Source organism: Gorilla gorilla, chromosome 18 (assembly GCF_029281585.2).
Source record: "Gorilla gorilla gorilla isolate KB3781 chromosome 18, NHGRI_mGorGor1-v2.1_pri, whole genome shotgun sequence".
NCBI lineage: Eukaryota > Metazoa > Chordata > Mammalia > Primates > Hominidae > Gorilla > Gorilla gorilla.
Genome location: NC_073242.2, coordinates 4990278 through 5006363, shown reverse-complemented (window position 1 = coordinate 5006363; position 16086 = coordinate 4990278). Strand labels below are relative to the sequence as shown.

At 59.9% G+C, this 16086-nt stretch overlaps 1 protein-coding gene across 18 annotated transcripts in view; it reads left to right on the top strand.

The window, feature by feature from the left end:
- UNKL (unk like zinc finger) overlaps positions 1-16086 on the top strand; it is a 51186-nt gene that overhangs the window by 30273 nt on the left and 4827 nt on the right. For 11 of the 18 annotated variants that reach the window (XM_055364888.2, XM_031002573.3, XM_019012293.4 and 8 more), the window contains 2 exons: positions 12721-12813; positions 14113-14340. In XM_055364888.2, coding sequence (XP_055220863.1) covers positions 12721-12813; positions 14113-14340 — 321 coding nt within the window. Of the gene's footprint in view, positions 1-5386; positions 5553-12332; positions 12418-12720; positions 12814-14112; positions 14341-16086 lie in introns of those variants that run through there. The other 7 variants (XM_055364889.2, XM_063699882.1, XM_063699881.1 and 4 more) reach the window with 5 other exon arrangements.

Genomic DNA, 16086 nt, shown 5'->3' with positions numbered 1-16086 from the left:
CGCGTGTTTTCAGTCATCTGTCACTTTGGTTGTGTTGCACATGTGGTTGTGGAAACAAGCGCTGGCTCAGAGAGGCTCCTGGCCTGGGTGGCGCAGGCGCTGGGGACGAAGAGCCTCCCAGGAGCCAGGCAGAGCAGGCGCCGTCCGGCTCAGGGACGGAGAACAGGGAGGTTGTTGACAGATGATGGGAGTTGTGGGAGTGGCCGCCTGTGCTCCCAGCGCTGTGGGAGGCCGGGGCAGGAGGATCACTTGAGCCCAGAAGTTCAAGACCAGCCTGGGCAACATAGTAAGACCTCATCTCTACTAAAAATAAAATAATTAGCCAAGCATGGTGGTGCACACCTGTGGTCCCAGGTACTTGGGAGGCTGAGGTGGGAGGATCCCTTGAACCCAGGAGGTCGAGGCTGCGGTGAGCTGTGATTGCACCACTGTACTCCAGCCTGGGTGAGAGAGTGAGACCATCTCAAAAAAAAAATTGAAAGTAGGGGTTGTGGGCCAGTGAGGGCACTGAGGGTGGGGGACAGTGATGGGGTGGGGAGCCCGGTGAAGGCTTGGAGTCGGGGGCACAGCTGTGAGCACCTGGGCTGGCAGCTTTGGGAGGCCTTTAGTTGGAGGGAGTCACTGGGCACTGAGACACGTGATGATGCTGGGCTGTGGGGACCCGTGGGGGCCTGGCCGGGAGCCCAGACCCTGGGGGGCAGAGTCTTCCAGAAGCCCGGAGTGGGCAGCAGGCAGAGCTGGGGGCGAGACAGTGCCGGGAGCTGGGCTGTGTGTGTCCTTGGTCCCTTTCAGCCCCTGGGGAAAGGCTGTGTTGGGGTGGTGGGGACACCCACTGTGTTGGGGTGGTGGGGGACACCCACCGTGTTGGGGTGGTGGGGGACACCTGGCCACACCCGTGCAGGGCTTTGCTTGCAGAGACGCTTGGTGAGTGATGGGATGTGCTGAAGCCCCATGTTCCATGGCCACCAGCGCCCAAGGGACCCAAACCTGCCTCTCTGTCCTGACAGTGACAGTGAGGGACTCAGGGAAGGCCACCTGTGGTGGTCTCCAAGTTCTGTGTCCCTGGGCTGCGGTGGAATGGGATGGGGTTGGGGGTGCAGTGAGGCTGGGCCCTGCTCAGCTCAGCCCGGGTCTGGCCTCTGCTGCTGCAGCCCTGGAGCCCACCGTTTCCTCTCCTACATCCTCTGCTGTCCAGGGTGTGGCGGGGGAGCTGGGCATGGGATCAGGAGGACAGGGCTGCTGGAGCCACGTGGTGGGGGCCCTCGCTGCAGTGCCTGCATGGACACACTCTGGGGACTCGGAGTGGGACCCCAGCACCGTCAGGACCCGCATCGATGTGGGCGGCGGCCCGGCGGCCAGACCCGCAATGACTCCTGCCCGAGAGCCGCAGCTTCTGGTCATTGGTGGTTGCCCCACACGGAACTGCTCAGGCCCAGCTGTAAGCCCCCAGCAACTCCATCCACGCAGGCCTGGACGTTGCCGGCCAAGGAGGCCGAGGAGAGAGAGAGTCTTCCCAGCGGCCACTTAGGCCACAGACCACACATCGGCAGGACACTAGACCAGTCTCATCCTGAGTGGTGTCTGTGAGGAAAGCCAGGTGCAGCTCCTGAGGCCCCAGGACAGTCCTCAGTCCCCCAAGCACCCAGGGCCCTGCTCTCAGCACCTCTGCAACCAGGTGCATCTTCTGGGCACAGCTCTTGGCCTGTGTTGCTGCTGGGCCGTCCCATCCCTGCATCCGCTTGGGGTTGAGTCCAGGCCTTTACATTTTTCTTTTGTGTGTGTGTGGGTTTTGTTTTGTTTTGATTTTGATTTTTTTTTTTTTTTTTTTGAGACGGAGTTTCTCTCTTGTTGCCCAGGCTGGAGTGCAGTGGCGTGATCTTGGCTCACTGCAACCTCTGCCTGCCGACTTCACGCCAATCTCCTGTCTCAGCCTCCAGAGTAGCTGTCTCACGCCCGGCTAATTTTTTTTTTTTTTTTTGTATTTTTAGTAGAGATCGGGTTTTACCATATTGGCCAGCCTGGTCTTGATCTCCTGACCTCGTGATCTGCCCGCCTGGGCCTCCCAAAGTGCTGGGGTTACAGGTGTGAGCCACCGTGCCCGGCATGTGTGTGTGTGTTTCTTTTGAGACAGAGTCTCGCTCTGTCACCCAGACTGGAGGGCAGTGGCACAATCTTGGCTCACTGCAACCTCCTCCTCCTGGGTTCTAGTGATTCTCCTGCCTCAGCCTCCTGAGTAGCTGGGACTATAGGCACCTGCCACCACACCTGGCTGTTTTTTGTGTTTTTAGTAGAGATGAGGTTTCACCACGTTGGCCAGGCTGGTCTCGAACTCCCAGCCTCAGGTGATCCTCCCACCTCGGCCTCCCAAAGTGCTGGGATTACAGGTGTGAACCATTGTGCCCGACCTGCATTTTTTAAAGGGTCTCTTTCACAAACACTGGGACCTTTTGTGGCCGTGTGCATCTCCCCCTCGCAGCCCTGGTGTTCCTATGTGGGCTGTGTTGTGTACCTGCCGGAGAACCCTCCAGAATCCAGGGCCAGTCCCTCCCTCAGGAGGCCATGGGGAGAGCGGGAATCCTGGATGGACCCAGCGCCCAGTGGTGGGGCTCGGTCGGGGCGGGGGCAGGGGCACAGGCGCAAGCAGTGTTTGCGTTTGTTTCGTCCTCACTGGCTGGGAGTATGGGGCTGCCCTGCCCAGGGAAGGGCTCCTCATTTCTGCCTTGCCATGGAGGGCTCACCTGGTTTCAGGACAGGACTCAAACTTCCGCCCTCCGGCCTGTTTTGGAAGTCATCTTCTCTTGGAGCCTCTATGGAGGAGGAAGCGTGTGGTGTGGGATGTCTCCTGTTAGGGCTTCACCGTAAAGGGTAGGTTTTTAAAACTGTGAATACTCCATGGGTGGGAGTGCTGTGTGCTGTGTTAAGCTTTCTCTCAGGCAGAAACAAGCCCACATGTGTTTTCAGTTTGAAACTAGGGCGTCCATGTTGTTCCTCTTGAACAGAGAGGTCTCACGAGTTGAATATGCTGGGGTGCCCACCCCCGTCCCATTCCATCCCAGCCCAGGGACAGAGCACTTGGAGACCACCACAGGTGACGGCCTTCCCTGAGTTTGTTTTTGTTCATTTTGGGGTTTTATTTTTTAAGACAGGGTCTTGCCCTGTCACCCAGGCAGGAGTGCAGTGGTACAGTCAACTCGCTGCAGCCTCCAACTCCTGTGCTCAAGAGATGCTTCTGCATCAGCCTCTCAAGTAGAGCTGAGACCACAGGCAGGCACCACCGGGCCCGGTGAGAACATGCTAGTTTTAATTTGAGATCGCTATCATAAATGGGTTGCATAATCCAGGGCCCTGGATCTTGCTAAATCACACCCTCAAATTCACACATCCCCATCAGAAACTCAGAGGTCAGGGATGAAGTCTACACAGTGGCTAAAGCTCCATGAGGGTCTGGCCTCTGAGCAGGTTCTTTTTTTTTCTTGCTCTGTTGTGCAGGCTGGAGTGCAATGGCACAATCTCGCCTCACTGCAACCTCTGCCTTCCAGGTTCAAGCGATTCTCCCTCCTCAGCCTCCGGAGTAGCGGGGATTACAGGTGTGTGCCACCATGCCCGGCTAATTTTTGTATTTTTAATAGAGACGGGGTTTTGCCATGTTGGCCAGGCTGGTCTCAAACTCCTGACCTCAGGTGATCCGCCCGCCTCAGCCTCCCAAGATGCTGGGATTACAGGCGTGAGCCACCACACCCGGCCACTTATTTTTTTCTTTTAAACAAATAAGCACACATTCTTTTTAAATAAAGTTTCTCTTCCCCAACCTAAAAGTAGTAATGCTAGAATTTGAGCATAGCAGAAAAATATTTAGGAAAATTAAATCCCAAACAAGAGAGACCATCTTGGACTGTGCTCACTCGGGTGGAAAATAGAGCCAGGTGCCTGTGTGCTTGACAGAGGCGTGGCTGCATCTGCATAGCTGACCTTCAGATGGACTGGAGTTAGCACATTTGTAGTAATTTTTCCAATCATTTTTTCATATCTGAGGTACGTATTTGACCTGTTTTAGTATGTCACTCGCGATCTTGAAGCACACTCTTTCATTTACTTAAATATTTCCTGAGCCATGAGCAGTGGCTCACGCCTGTAATCCCGGCACTTTGGGAGGCCAGGGCGGGTGGATCACCTGAGGTCAGGAGTTCAAGACTAGCCTGACCAACATGGTGAAACCCCATCTCTACCAAAAATACAAAAATTAGCTGGGTGTGGTGGCTTGCTCCTGTAATCCCAGCTACTCAGGTGGTTGAGGCACGAGAATCGCTTGGACCGCGAAGGCGGAGGTTGTAGTGAGCTGAGATCGTGCCACTGCACTCCAGCCTGGGTGACAGAGCGAGACTTGTTCTCAAAAAAAAAAAAAAAAAAAAAAAATCCTGAACCAGCTACTCAGACGTGAAGAGATGGATTTTTTTTTTTTTTCAGGATCGACACTGCCTTAGAGGCAATGTATTGTTGCTGCTGCTGCGGCTGAAATTGTGTGCTTTGCCACCCAGTGCCAGCGTCACTTTTTTCCTCTGTCCATGTCTGAGGCATCGCTGTAAAGTTACATCCCTGCACTAGCCGCAGGCGCTGGAGGCAGTGTCCTGCCCGCTGACCCCAGGGCACTCCTGCGCCCCAGGCTCAGGGACTCCCTGCCCATGGCTCCCGGGACTGTCTGGCCCCAGGTGTAGGCCCGCCTGGCTGCCTGTGTATTTTATTAGCTGTTGTAGAGGGTTTTGGACAAAGCTGGTGTGTAGACTGGGTCGTTTTTTCCTTGTGTTAATAGTACAGTTTCCTTCAGGTTGTAGGTGTACTGTGACTGGAGCACGGAATAGAAGAAATGAGCGGATTCTGTATTTAAGGGATTTTTAGTGGGATCATTTCAGACCCATGTGATAGGTTCCATTTTCCTTCATCTTACACTTCATAGGAACAGGTTTCAGATTAAGAGTGACCTGCGAGCTCCGTACCTCGCGTTTAGATGGGGCTGGGCAGGCACGCGGACTTGGGAGGGAGGAGGGTCCTGCAGGGCAGGCAGCGGCCCCAGCTCACGCCGCCCCGCCCCGCGAGCGCCCCTGTTGGGTCGACCGTGTTTCACCTGAGTCCGCCCGGAGCAGCTGCAGGTGCAGGTGGGCAGGGCAGGAGGAGCTGGGCAGCGGGGCAGCTCTAGGGCTTTCTGCCTGAAGACCTCTGGCCCCCGCTGCCCGCGCCCACTTGCCCGCCCAGCTCGTAGCCAGGAGCCGCGGGGACCGGGTGCGCCCGAGTCGGGGAGAAGGTTGGGGGAGGGCAGCGCGGGGGGCGTGGCCAGTGCGACGGGGGCGGGGCTGAGTCACGTTGCGGGGCGGGGCCAGCGCGGAGGGGGCGGGGCGCGGGCCGGGTTTGAATCCCCGGCGGCGGCGCGAGGTGGCCGCGGACCGTGAGTCAGCATCGGCGGCGGCCCCAGCGCGTGGCAGCCCTTCGCCGCCAAGGTGCGGGTCTCGTTACTCGGCGCTCAGGAGCGGGCCCTCCCCTAGGTGCGCCCCCGCCTCCAGGTGCGTCCCCCGCGTCACGGAGCCGGGTGTGACAGCCGCGGAGTGGGCCCGGGCTTCTCAGAGGCCCGGAGCGAGGCGAAGGCGTCACCTTCTCGGAACCTGCCTCTGCCGGGCGCTCGCCGCTTCCCAGCGCGGGCTCGAGCCTCCTGCGTCCCCTAGCTAGGCGGGCTCGGTGCCCCGAGGGAGGGCAGGGGAGCGGAGCGGGGCAGGAGAGGGCAGGGGAACGGGGCGGGGCAGGAGAGGGCAGGGGAACGGGGCGGGGGAGGGCCGACCCCTGCGTCCTGGCCTGGCCCGGTCCGCCTGCACTCAGCCCGCGTGGTACGGGGATTTCCCTGGCGTCGGGGGCTCCCCCGCCCTGTCCTGAGTTCCGAGCAGTCTGTAGCTTGTCCTCGCGTGTCCCTGACCCCGGGGGACCGCGGCGTCTTGAATGTGCTGTGTCACGGCAGAGCCGGGCTGTGTCGCCGTGACTCAGCGGGGCCGGTGGTTTCCTAACGCCCGGGGCTGAGGCAGCCTGGCCTGACCCAGCTGTACTCGCTTGGGTGACCAGCCTCACCTAGATTTTGCCTCTGCACAAGGGTCAGCTCTTTCTTTGAGAATGTTTCAGAAGATCTGGGTCTAACCTTGAAACAGTGAGGTGAGGTGGGGGAGAAGCTGCGGGTGAGAAAGTGGGCCAGGACGGTGCAGCAGCCGTCTCCCCGCTAGATTTCTGGGAGTGAGCCCTAGATAGCACCCTAGGGGTGGTGGAGCTTCCAGGACCCTCTCCGGTGCCCTCTTTGGATGAGGGGCACTTGGCTTTGAAGCGGGGCCGGAGTCTCTCGGGGGCACCCACACGCTCCCCGAACGTCCCCTCTCCAGGCAGCTTCCCGGGCTTCAGCACAGGTGACTTGGCTGAGGTAGGTGGCGGCTGACGCCCTCTGAGTTGAGTGCGAGCCGTAGTTTGTCGGGTGAGCATTGAAGGCAGCTGAGCCTCTCCACATGCTGCGCGCTCTGCAGCTGGTGGGTGAAGCCTCTGCTGACTCAGCACGGAGCCTGGTGCGATCACCCCACTCCAAGGGGAGAAAAGGCGCCTCCGTTCCTGTCCCCCAACTTCTTTGTGTCTTTGATTTTCATGAGGAGTTTCTGGATCTCTGCCAGGTTTGAGGGACGGTGAGCTCTGAAGGGGCTGCCATATCCTGATCCTGGGACTTGGGTGCAGAGGGCAGGTCCAGGTTCCCGAGCCTGGCTGACCTGACCATGGGCAAACCTCTTGGCCCTGCCCGTCATCAAGCCCCAGTATGGGAGCACGAGGGGGCTGTGGGCAGGCCTGTGGATTGGGGGGTCGGTGCCTGTCCTCAGTGAGTCTGTCCAGGGCCCTGACATGGTTTAGGCTGACACCTGCAAGGATGCAGTGGGGGGCATTCCACGCAGGGCTTGGAGGCCGAGCAGCTTTCTGGGGACTGGTGGGGCTGATCTTACTGAACGGAAGGCATGGCCAGGCTGAGCCTGCAGTGGCACAGCAGGTTAGGAACCCGGCAAAGGACCCATTGGGAAGCGGTGACCGGCACGCGCAAGGGCACAAGCTCCCTCCTTTCTTGCAGGTCAGGACTCAGGACGCGATGAGGCTTTTCTTGGTAGGAAGGTTACTATTGCGATGCATGAAGGCAGGCTGGGCATGGGCCTCAGGGGGTGTGGGTTGAGCGAGCAGCCCCTGAGGAAGGGATCCTGCAGTGCCAGCTTCCAGGAGCCCCTGCACACATGGTGTCTGGGAAGGGCCTGCAGTGGGGCCATGGGAACGAGCAAGGGATCCTTTGCCAGGGAGGAGGAAGGGCTTTGGCCCCTGCTGGACATCTGGGCTCGGGGCTGCAGAGCCACTGTGTTGGGCGGGTCCAGCCCCCAGGGAGGAGGGTGGGCACGGGGGTGGGCCTGGGAGGGAAGCTGGTGCCTATGATGAGAGGCAGTTCAGGGCACAGGCGCAGGGCTGGAGGGAAGGGCCCAGGGCAGCGGTGGGCAGAGTGAGTGGTGAGGAGGCCCCAGAAAACAGCTGCAGGGGGGGTGGAGGCAGAGGGGGGGTCTCCTTTCTGAGGGAGGACTCAGGGAGGGAGGGCTGTGCACAGCAGGGGGCAGATCTGTTGATACAGAGTCCTTAGGGGCCTGGGGAGGACGGGCAGGACCAACAGGGGCTTCTGCAGGTGGGCCCCCATGTCCTGGGTTGAATTGTGTCCCCTGAAAGTTGCATTTGAGGCTGGGCATGGTGGCTCACGCCTGTAATCCCAGCACTTGGGGAGATGAGGCAGGCGGATCACCTGAGGTGGGGAGTTCATGACCAGCCTGACCAGCATAGAGAAAACCTGTCTCTACTAAAAATGCAAAATTAGCTGGGGGTGGTGGAGGGCACCTGTAGTCCCAGCTGCTCAGGAGGCCGAGGCAGGAGAATAGCTTGAACCTGGGAGGCGGAGGTTGCAGTGAGCTGAGATCGCGCCATTGCACTCCAGCCTGGGTGACAGAGCAAGACTCTATCTCGGTTGGGGGGGCTGGGTGTGGGGGGCGAGATGCACCTGAACCCCAGGCCTCGCACCTGGGTACGTGGCGTTGCATGGAGACACAGCAGGTCCTCTTATCCCAGGGTTCGCTGTCCACTGCCTCATTTGCTGGTGCGAGGTCTGGGTTCAGGACAGCAGCGTACAGCATTTGATTGCGCAGGTAACTTTTATTACTGTGCGGTGCTGAAATCTGTCTATGTTACCAGTTAATCTTGTTAATCTCTTACTGGGCTTGACGTGCAAATGAGGACGTTCGTATAGGAAAAAGCCTGGTATATAGGGGTTCCGTGCTATCCGCAGCGTCAGGCGTCCATGGGGGGGGTCTTGGAATGTATCCCCCCTGTTCCAGATCGCAGGGTGCTATTGCAGGGTCCTCATAACCAGGTTAAAATGAGGCTGGTAGGGTGGGACCCTGAGCCAGTGACCAGTCTCCTTATAAGAAGAAACTTGGACAGACACTCGGAAGAGATGGCCCCCAGAGCAGAGGCAGACACTGGAGCCACGCGGCTGCCAGCCATGAAGGAGGATGGACGCCAGGAGGAGGAGCGCATCCCAGCCCTGGAGGGAGGAGGGAGGGTGGAGGAGGAGCGTGCCCCAGCCCTGGAGAGAGGGAGGAGGAGCATGCCCCAGCCCTGGAGGGAGGAGGGAGGAGCATGCCCCAGCCTTGGAGTGAGGGAGGAGGAGCGCCCCAGCCCTGGAGGGAGGAGCGTGCCCCAGCCTTGGAGTGAGGGAGGAGGAGTGCCCCAGCCCTGGAGGGAGGAGGGAGGAGCGTGCCCCAGCCTTGGAGGGTGGGAGGAGGAGCGCCCCAGCCCTGGAGGGAGGAGCCTGCCCCAGCCTTGGAGTGAGGGAGGAGGAGCGCCCCAGCCCTGGAGGGAGGAGGGAGGAGCGTGCCCCAGCCCTGGAGAGAGGGAGGAGGAGGCCCTGCCTGCTGCAGATCTCACTTTCAGCCTTGGAGCCACCTGTCCAAGGCCGATCAGTGCGTGGTCCTCTGCCACTGCCTCCAGTGTCTCAGCTCTGTGCTGCTCAGCACGACTTCAGTCAGGCTTTGAGGTCTTGCCCTCTTTAGCCATGGCCTGAGAACGTCAAGTGGATGACAGCGACCGGGAGGGCTGGCCCACCCTGCAGGCCAGGGTGGATGTCCGCTCAGGGACGCCACCGTCCTGTGAGTGGGAAGGAGAGGAGTGAATGGCTCTGGGTGCTGCTGGCCCAAGGCATGCCTTTGGCTCCGCCGATGAGCATCCTAGAGGGCTGAGGCATTCTCGGATGCTACGGTGGGTTCCTGGTCCCCAGGGGGTCTTGGCCTGGCTGCCCCCACCCCCAACCTGTTACTCTAGTTTCTGGATAAGACCTTCGAAAGTCCCTAAAAGCTTCATTTGAAAGGTGTCTCCGTGGGAGTGGAGGCCACTCCCGCATGCGCCGTGTGCCGTCCCGGATGCCCCAGGGGCTCAGGTTCTCTGCCCCGGGCCCTGCTGCCTCTGACGGGATGGGGAAGGACAGTGTTGCCAGGTGGCGCCACAGCCCGGCCTCCGCGCCCCGGAAATTCCCTCACGGCTGGCGTGTGGATGAGGGTTGAGTCTGGGTCATGCTGTGCGGTGGAGTGGGGTGGGGGTGGCCTCTGCCTTGCGGCCTCTGGAGTCCACCGTCCACCCCCGAGCCAGGCTCCTCTCCCACCTGCCGCTCTGGGTGGTGGAGCACGGTCTCCACACAGTGTGGCTGCTGAGCGCGGCCAGATTCGGGGTGAAGTTCAGAGGCCCGGACCTGCCAGCTGCGCCGCATCCACGCCAGCCTCTGCCTGTGCTCCGCTGGGGCCACCATTGCGGCACGAGGATACTCTGGCTGCCCCGGGGGGCTCGGGGGGTGTGACCGCCGAGCGCCAGGCCTCGGGCGAGGGGCCACCCGCCACCCTGTGGTTGCTCCCATGGTCCCCGTGGTGCTGACTGGTGCCAGCTGCTTCCAGGGAGGAGAAGCGGAGGCCTGGGCGGAGGGGTGAGGTGCAGGCCACGTGCCCCACAGCTGTGTTCCCGACAAATCTCATGTGCGGCTAGGGCAACGTTCTTCTTCAGAAGTCACCCTCCTGCCTTTCCTGCTGATTATGCTGAAAATGTCTGGAAAGGCCCCAGCTGTCTTCCCCGGCAGAGTGGGGTTTTATCCCTCTGCGGCCCCTTGGCCGCCGAGTCCTTGTTTCTCCAGCTGTTTTTTGGGATGCCCCCTGTGTGGTGAACCTGCTATCACCCTGACATGGCCACCAGGTCCTGACAAGTCAGCCCTGCCTGGCTCAGCCAGCTCCCCGCTGGGTGGGGTGGGGTGTGGGGAGTGAGGCCACAGGAGGTCTGCGAGGGCGGGACTCCATGTCGGGTAGGTGGGGCAGTGACCGCCTCTTTGCTTCTGCTGGGCCCCACCTTGTCTGAACCGAGCACCAGGCAGGGGCTGGCCAGGTTGGAGGTTCCCGGCGCGCCAGCCCCCACGGTCGGGTCTGACAGGTTTCCCCGGGGTGCAGTTGCCTGGGGCCGTGGAGGGACCATCGGTCCCAGGTGAGGACAGGAGGAGGGGGGTCTGGGGCCCTTCAGGGACAGGCAGGGGTGGCTTTGCCTGTCTCAGAGCAGGCCTCAGCAGCACACTGTCCAGTACCAGGCATCAGTGGGGGTCCAAGAACTTGCAGCCAGCAGGGACGACACGGCAGGGCCACCCAGGAGAGACCCCACACAGCGCACATGGGAGAGTGGATGCCAAAGTGGGCCGCCGGGAGGGCGTCTGCGTAGCAGTCCCTGTGCGGTGTGCCCCACGCTGCTGAGGTCTCTGTGCGGTGTGCCCCACGCTGCTGAGGTCTCTGTGCGGTGTTGGCCAGCAGTCCCTGTGCGGTGTGCCCCACGCCGCTGAGGTCTCTGTGCGGTGTAGGCCAGCAGTCCCTGTGCGGTGTGCCCCACGCTGCTGAGGTCTCTGTGCGGTGTTGGCCAGCAGTCCCTGTGCGGTGTGCCCCACGCTGCTGAGGTCTCTGTGCGGTGTTGGCCAGCAGTCCCTGTGCGGTGTGCCCCACGCTGCTGAGGTCTCTGTGCGGTGTGCCCCACGCTGCTGAGGTCTCTGTGCGGTGTTGGCCAGCAGTCCCTGTGCGGTGTGCCCCACGCTGCTGAGGTGTCTGTGCGGTGTAGGCCAGCAGTCCCTGTGCGGGGTGCCCCACGCTGCTGAGGTGTCTGTGCGGTGTAGGCCAGCAGTCCCTGTGCGGTGTGCCCCACGCTGCTGAGGTGTCTGTGCGGTGTTGGCCAGCAGTCCCTGTGCGGTGTGCCCCACGCTGCTGAGATCTCTGTGCGGTGTTGGCCAGCAGTCCCTGTGCGGTGTGCCCCACGCTGCTGAGGTGTCTGTGCGGTGTAGGCCAGCAGTCCCTGTGCGGGGTGCCCCACGCTGCTGAGGTCTCTGTGCGGTGTTGGCCAGCAGTCCCTGTGCGGTGTGCCCCACGCTGCTAAGGTCTCTGTGCGGTGCTGGCCACAACACTGGGCTGGGCTGGGGAGGCAGCGCCGGCCCACAGGGTGTATCCCAGAGCTCCTGCAGCCGCCGCGGTCCTCTGGTCTGCCCCAGGTGGCACGTGGGCTCTCAGATCCCAGATCCTCTGGTCACCCCTCACCCCCAACCCAACTTCGGTGCAGTGGCTGCGGGAGTTCGAGACATGCTGTGGCTTCGGGGGCTGGTGGCCTGAGCTCAGCCTCCTCATGATGGCTTCCTAATTCCAGGAAGGGGCACTGGGGTCACTGCTTGCCATTCGGGGTTGGGGGTGGGGACTTGGGAGGGAAGGGCCCGTGCAGGAGGGCAGCCCCACGGCCTGCAGGATGTGTGGGGACCGCCTTGGAAGGCAGGGCTGGCTGGGTGAGGCCATTCCGAGGCAGGTCCTTCCCACTTAGTCTTGAGCCTTGGGAATCGAGGTCTTGGTGCTTGGCATGAAATTGCACGTGAACACCTGCTCCTTGAAATCACCCTCACAGAAAGTTTTTTTTTTTTTTTTTTTTTGAGATGGAATCTTGCTCTGTCGTCCAGGCTGGAGGGCAGTGGCACGATTTTGGCTCACTGCAAGTTCCGCCTCCCGGGTTCACGCCATTCTTCCGCCTCAGCCTCCCGAGTAGCTGGGACTACAGGTGCCCGCCACCACGCCTGGCTAATTTTTTGTATTTTTTTTTTTTTTAGTAGAGACGGGGTTTCACCGTGTTAGCCAGGATGGTCTCGATCTCCTGACCTTGTGATCCGCCCACCTCGGCCTCCCAAAGTGCTGGGATCACAGGTGTGAGCCACCGCGCCCGGCCCTGGAAAGTTTTTTAAACAGTCGAATGTGCACACATGGACAGATGCTAACACACACTTAGGTATTTAAACTCTGAGGGGCAGCAGCAGCGTGTCAGAGGCGAGGACCCAGCTGCTGGGCTGTGGTACAGGGCGTCCCACCTGAGCACGCTCGTTTTGCCGGAGGAACAGCCAAGCCTCCCACTGCCTACGGGGGGCTGCGAGGACGGGCTGGGGGTGTCCTTCCCTGGCTCCCCCAGCAACTCCCACGCCTTCTGCCCTTGGTCTCACTCTAAGCCCAGGCGGGACGGTCGTCCTCCTCAGCTAGGCTTCCTGAGCTCTGCAGCGCTGGGTGGGCTGTGGATGATGGGGGGCTCTGTTGACAGGTTCTGCGTTAGACCTGCATCTTAGCAATGTGAATATTGCATCCCTAGAGAAGGACCTGGAAGAGCAAGACGGCCACGACCTGGGACCAGCAGGTGAGGGTGGGGAGGACCTGGGGCCCTGCTCCTCCAGCCGCTGAACAGCTAAGTGCTGTGGCCGGAGGATCGCTTGAGCCCGGGGAGGTCAAGGCTGCAGTGAGCTGAGGTTGCACCACTGCACTCCTGCCTGGACCACAGGGCAAGACCCAGTGTCTGGTTTTCGGAGCGGAAGGATCCCCTTCTGGCGGTACCTCCTCCTCCTCTCCCTGACTGCCTCTCCCCTTCCCTCCCCTGCACATGGACTTCTCAGCCTCTCTCTCCTGCCTCGGGCCTGCCCACTTCTTCAGTTGACCTTTGTCCCAGCAAAGTGGCCCCGCAGAGACAGGCGGGGCTTTTCCTGAAAGTCTTGATGGTCCCCGAAGGATAAATGTATTCACATTGTAGACAAAAGATTGACATCCATACAAATGTATCTTTTTTTTTTTTTTTTTTTGAGACAGAGTCTCGCTCTGTCGCCCAGGCTGGAGTGCAGTGGCACGATCTCTGCTCACTGCAAGCTCCGCCTCCCGGGTTCAGGCCATTCTCCTGCCTCAGCCTCCGGAGTAGCTGGGACTACAGGCGCCCGCCACCACGCCCGGCTAATTTTTTGTATTTTTAGTAGAGACGGGGTTTCATCTTGTTAGTCAGGATGGTCTCCATCTCCTGACCTCGTGATCCGCCCACCTTGGCCTCCCAAAGTGCTGGGATTACAGGCGTGAGCCACCACGCCCAGCTAATTTTTTGTATTTTTAATAGAGACGGGGTTTCACCATGTTAGCCAGGATGGTCTCCATCTCCTGACCTCATGATCCGCCCGCCTCGACCTCCCAAAGTGCTGGGATTACAGATGTGAGCCACAGCGCCCAGCCCCATACAAATGTATCTTAACATCGTATACAACATCTTTTCGTTCAGCCTAAAAGTGTATCTTTTCTTTCTTTTAAAAGAAAGTAAACCATTTCAGGGGGCCTGAACAAGTGCTGGGAGGACCGTGCCAATGGCTTAGTTGGCCGGCAGGGCCTGGTGGGTGTCCGGCCTCTTTGGCGGGGGGCCCACGTTAAACCCCCGTGTCCCCACCTCTGGTTGAAATCCCTTTGAGCCCATGGCTCGCCCAGCCGTGTTGGACATGGCCACCGGGGGCACTGTGGCTCCAAACCCATAGATGGTGGTGGCTGGCCTGGCCCCCATATTCCCACCCCCCATGTCCCCACCACCACCACCACCTGCAGGGTCCGTCTTCCATGGCTGCCGCCCATGGCAGATGTTTGGGCAGAGGCCTGGCGGTACTCCCTTTGCTGACTGGTCCGCCCCTGCCAGGTCCCAGGTCGCTGGCCGGCTCTGCACCTGTCGCTATCCCCGGCTCCCTGCCCAGAGCACCATCGCTACACTCGCCATCCTCCGTGTCCACCTCGCCGCTCAGTTCGCTGTCCCAGCCCCTCCCAGGGCCAGTGGGCTCCTCAGCCATGACGCCTCCCCAGCAGCCGCCACCCCTGCGTTCAGAGCCGGGCACACTGGGCTCTGCAGCCTCATCCTACAGCCCCCTAGGTGAGTGCCAGCTCCCTCCCAGATGCCGTCCTGACTGAGGGGCCTCACATGGAACCTTGTGCCCTATCTGTGGTGGCAAACCACATGGCCTGCTGCTCACAGGTTCCCCCACACCGCACACGGAGTCTCGCTCCGTAGCCCAGGCTGGACTGCAGTGGTACGATCTCGGCTCACCGCAACCTCCGCCTCCCAGGTTCAAGCAATTCTCCTGCCTCAGCCACCCGAGTAGCTGGGACTACAGGCGGGCGCCACCACGCCCAGCTAGTTTTTGTATTTTTAGTAGAGACGGCGTTTCACCACGTTGGCCGGGCTGGTCTCAAACTCCTGACCTCGTGATCTGCCTCCTTGGCTTCCCAAAGTGTGGGATGACAGTGAGCCACTGCGCCCGGCTATTTGTTATGTTGTAAAAGAACTAACACTTGGCCGGGCGCAGTGGCTCACACCTGTCATCCCAGCACTTTGGGAGGCTGAGGCAGGCGGATCACCTGAGATTGGGAGTTCAAGACCAGCCTGACCAACATGGAGAAACCCCATCTCTACTAAAAATACAAAATTAGCCGGGTGTGGTGGCGCATGCCTGTAATCCCAGCTACTGGGGAGGCTGAGGCAGGAGAATTGCTTGAACCTGGGAGGTGGAGTTTGCAGTGAGCTGAGATTGTGCCATTATGCTCCAGCCTGGGCAACAAGAGTGAAACTCCATCTCAAAAAGAAAAAGGCCCGGCGCGGTGGCTCACCCCTGTCATCCCAGCACTTGGGGCGCCGAGGTGGGCGGATCACGACGTCAGGGTATCGAGACCAGCCTGGCCAACATGGTGAAACCCCGTCTCTACTAAAAATACAAAAATTAGGTGGGCGTGGTGGCACATGCCTGTAATCCCAGCTACTTGGGAGGCTAAGGCAGGAGAATGGCGTGAACCTGGTAGTCGGAGGTCGCAGTGAGCTGAGATTGTGCCACTGCACTCCAATCCAGCCTGGCGATAGAGCGAGACTCCATCTCAAAAAAAAAAAAAAAAAAAAAAAAAAAAAACCTAATACTTTGGGCCAACATAGTGGCTCAAGCCTGTAATCCCAGCACTTTGGGAGGCCGAGGTGGGTGGATCACTTGAGGCCAGGGGTTCAAGACCAGGCCAGGCACCATAGTGAGACTCCTGAGTCTACAAAAAAATACAAAATTTTAAAAGTTTTTATTTTTTTAAAACAAAGTTTCACTCTGTTGTCCAGGCTCCAGCAATCTTGGCTCACTGCAGCCTCTGCCTTCCGGGTTAAAATGATTGTCATGTGTCAGCCTCCCGAGTAGCTGGGATCACAGGTACCTGCTACCACGCCAGGCTAATTTTTGTATTTTTAGTAGAGATGGAGTTTCACCGTGTTGGCCGGACTGGTCTCAAACTCCTGACCTCAAGTGATCTGCCGGCCTCGACCTCCCAAAGTGCTGGGATGACAGGCCTGTTTTTTTTTAAGTAACATTTAAACTATCTCAGTCATAGTCTCTAAAGCTGCATACACATTGGCAGTCACCACATGGACACAGCTCTGTGGGGTCTTTGAGAGTCTCAGTGTGTGAGGGGTTCCTGGGAGTGGAGTCTGAGAACCACTGCCCCTCCCACCTCGTGGTGTGGTCCCAGGAACTCAAATTTAATTCCTCTCTGTTTAGACTCCTCAGGTGGCCGGGAAGGCGTAGATCTGGTGGGGAGACCGGCCGGGGCAGGTGTCGCTGTCAGCGCCTCTTCCTGAGCCTGGTGGGGT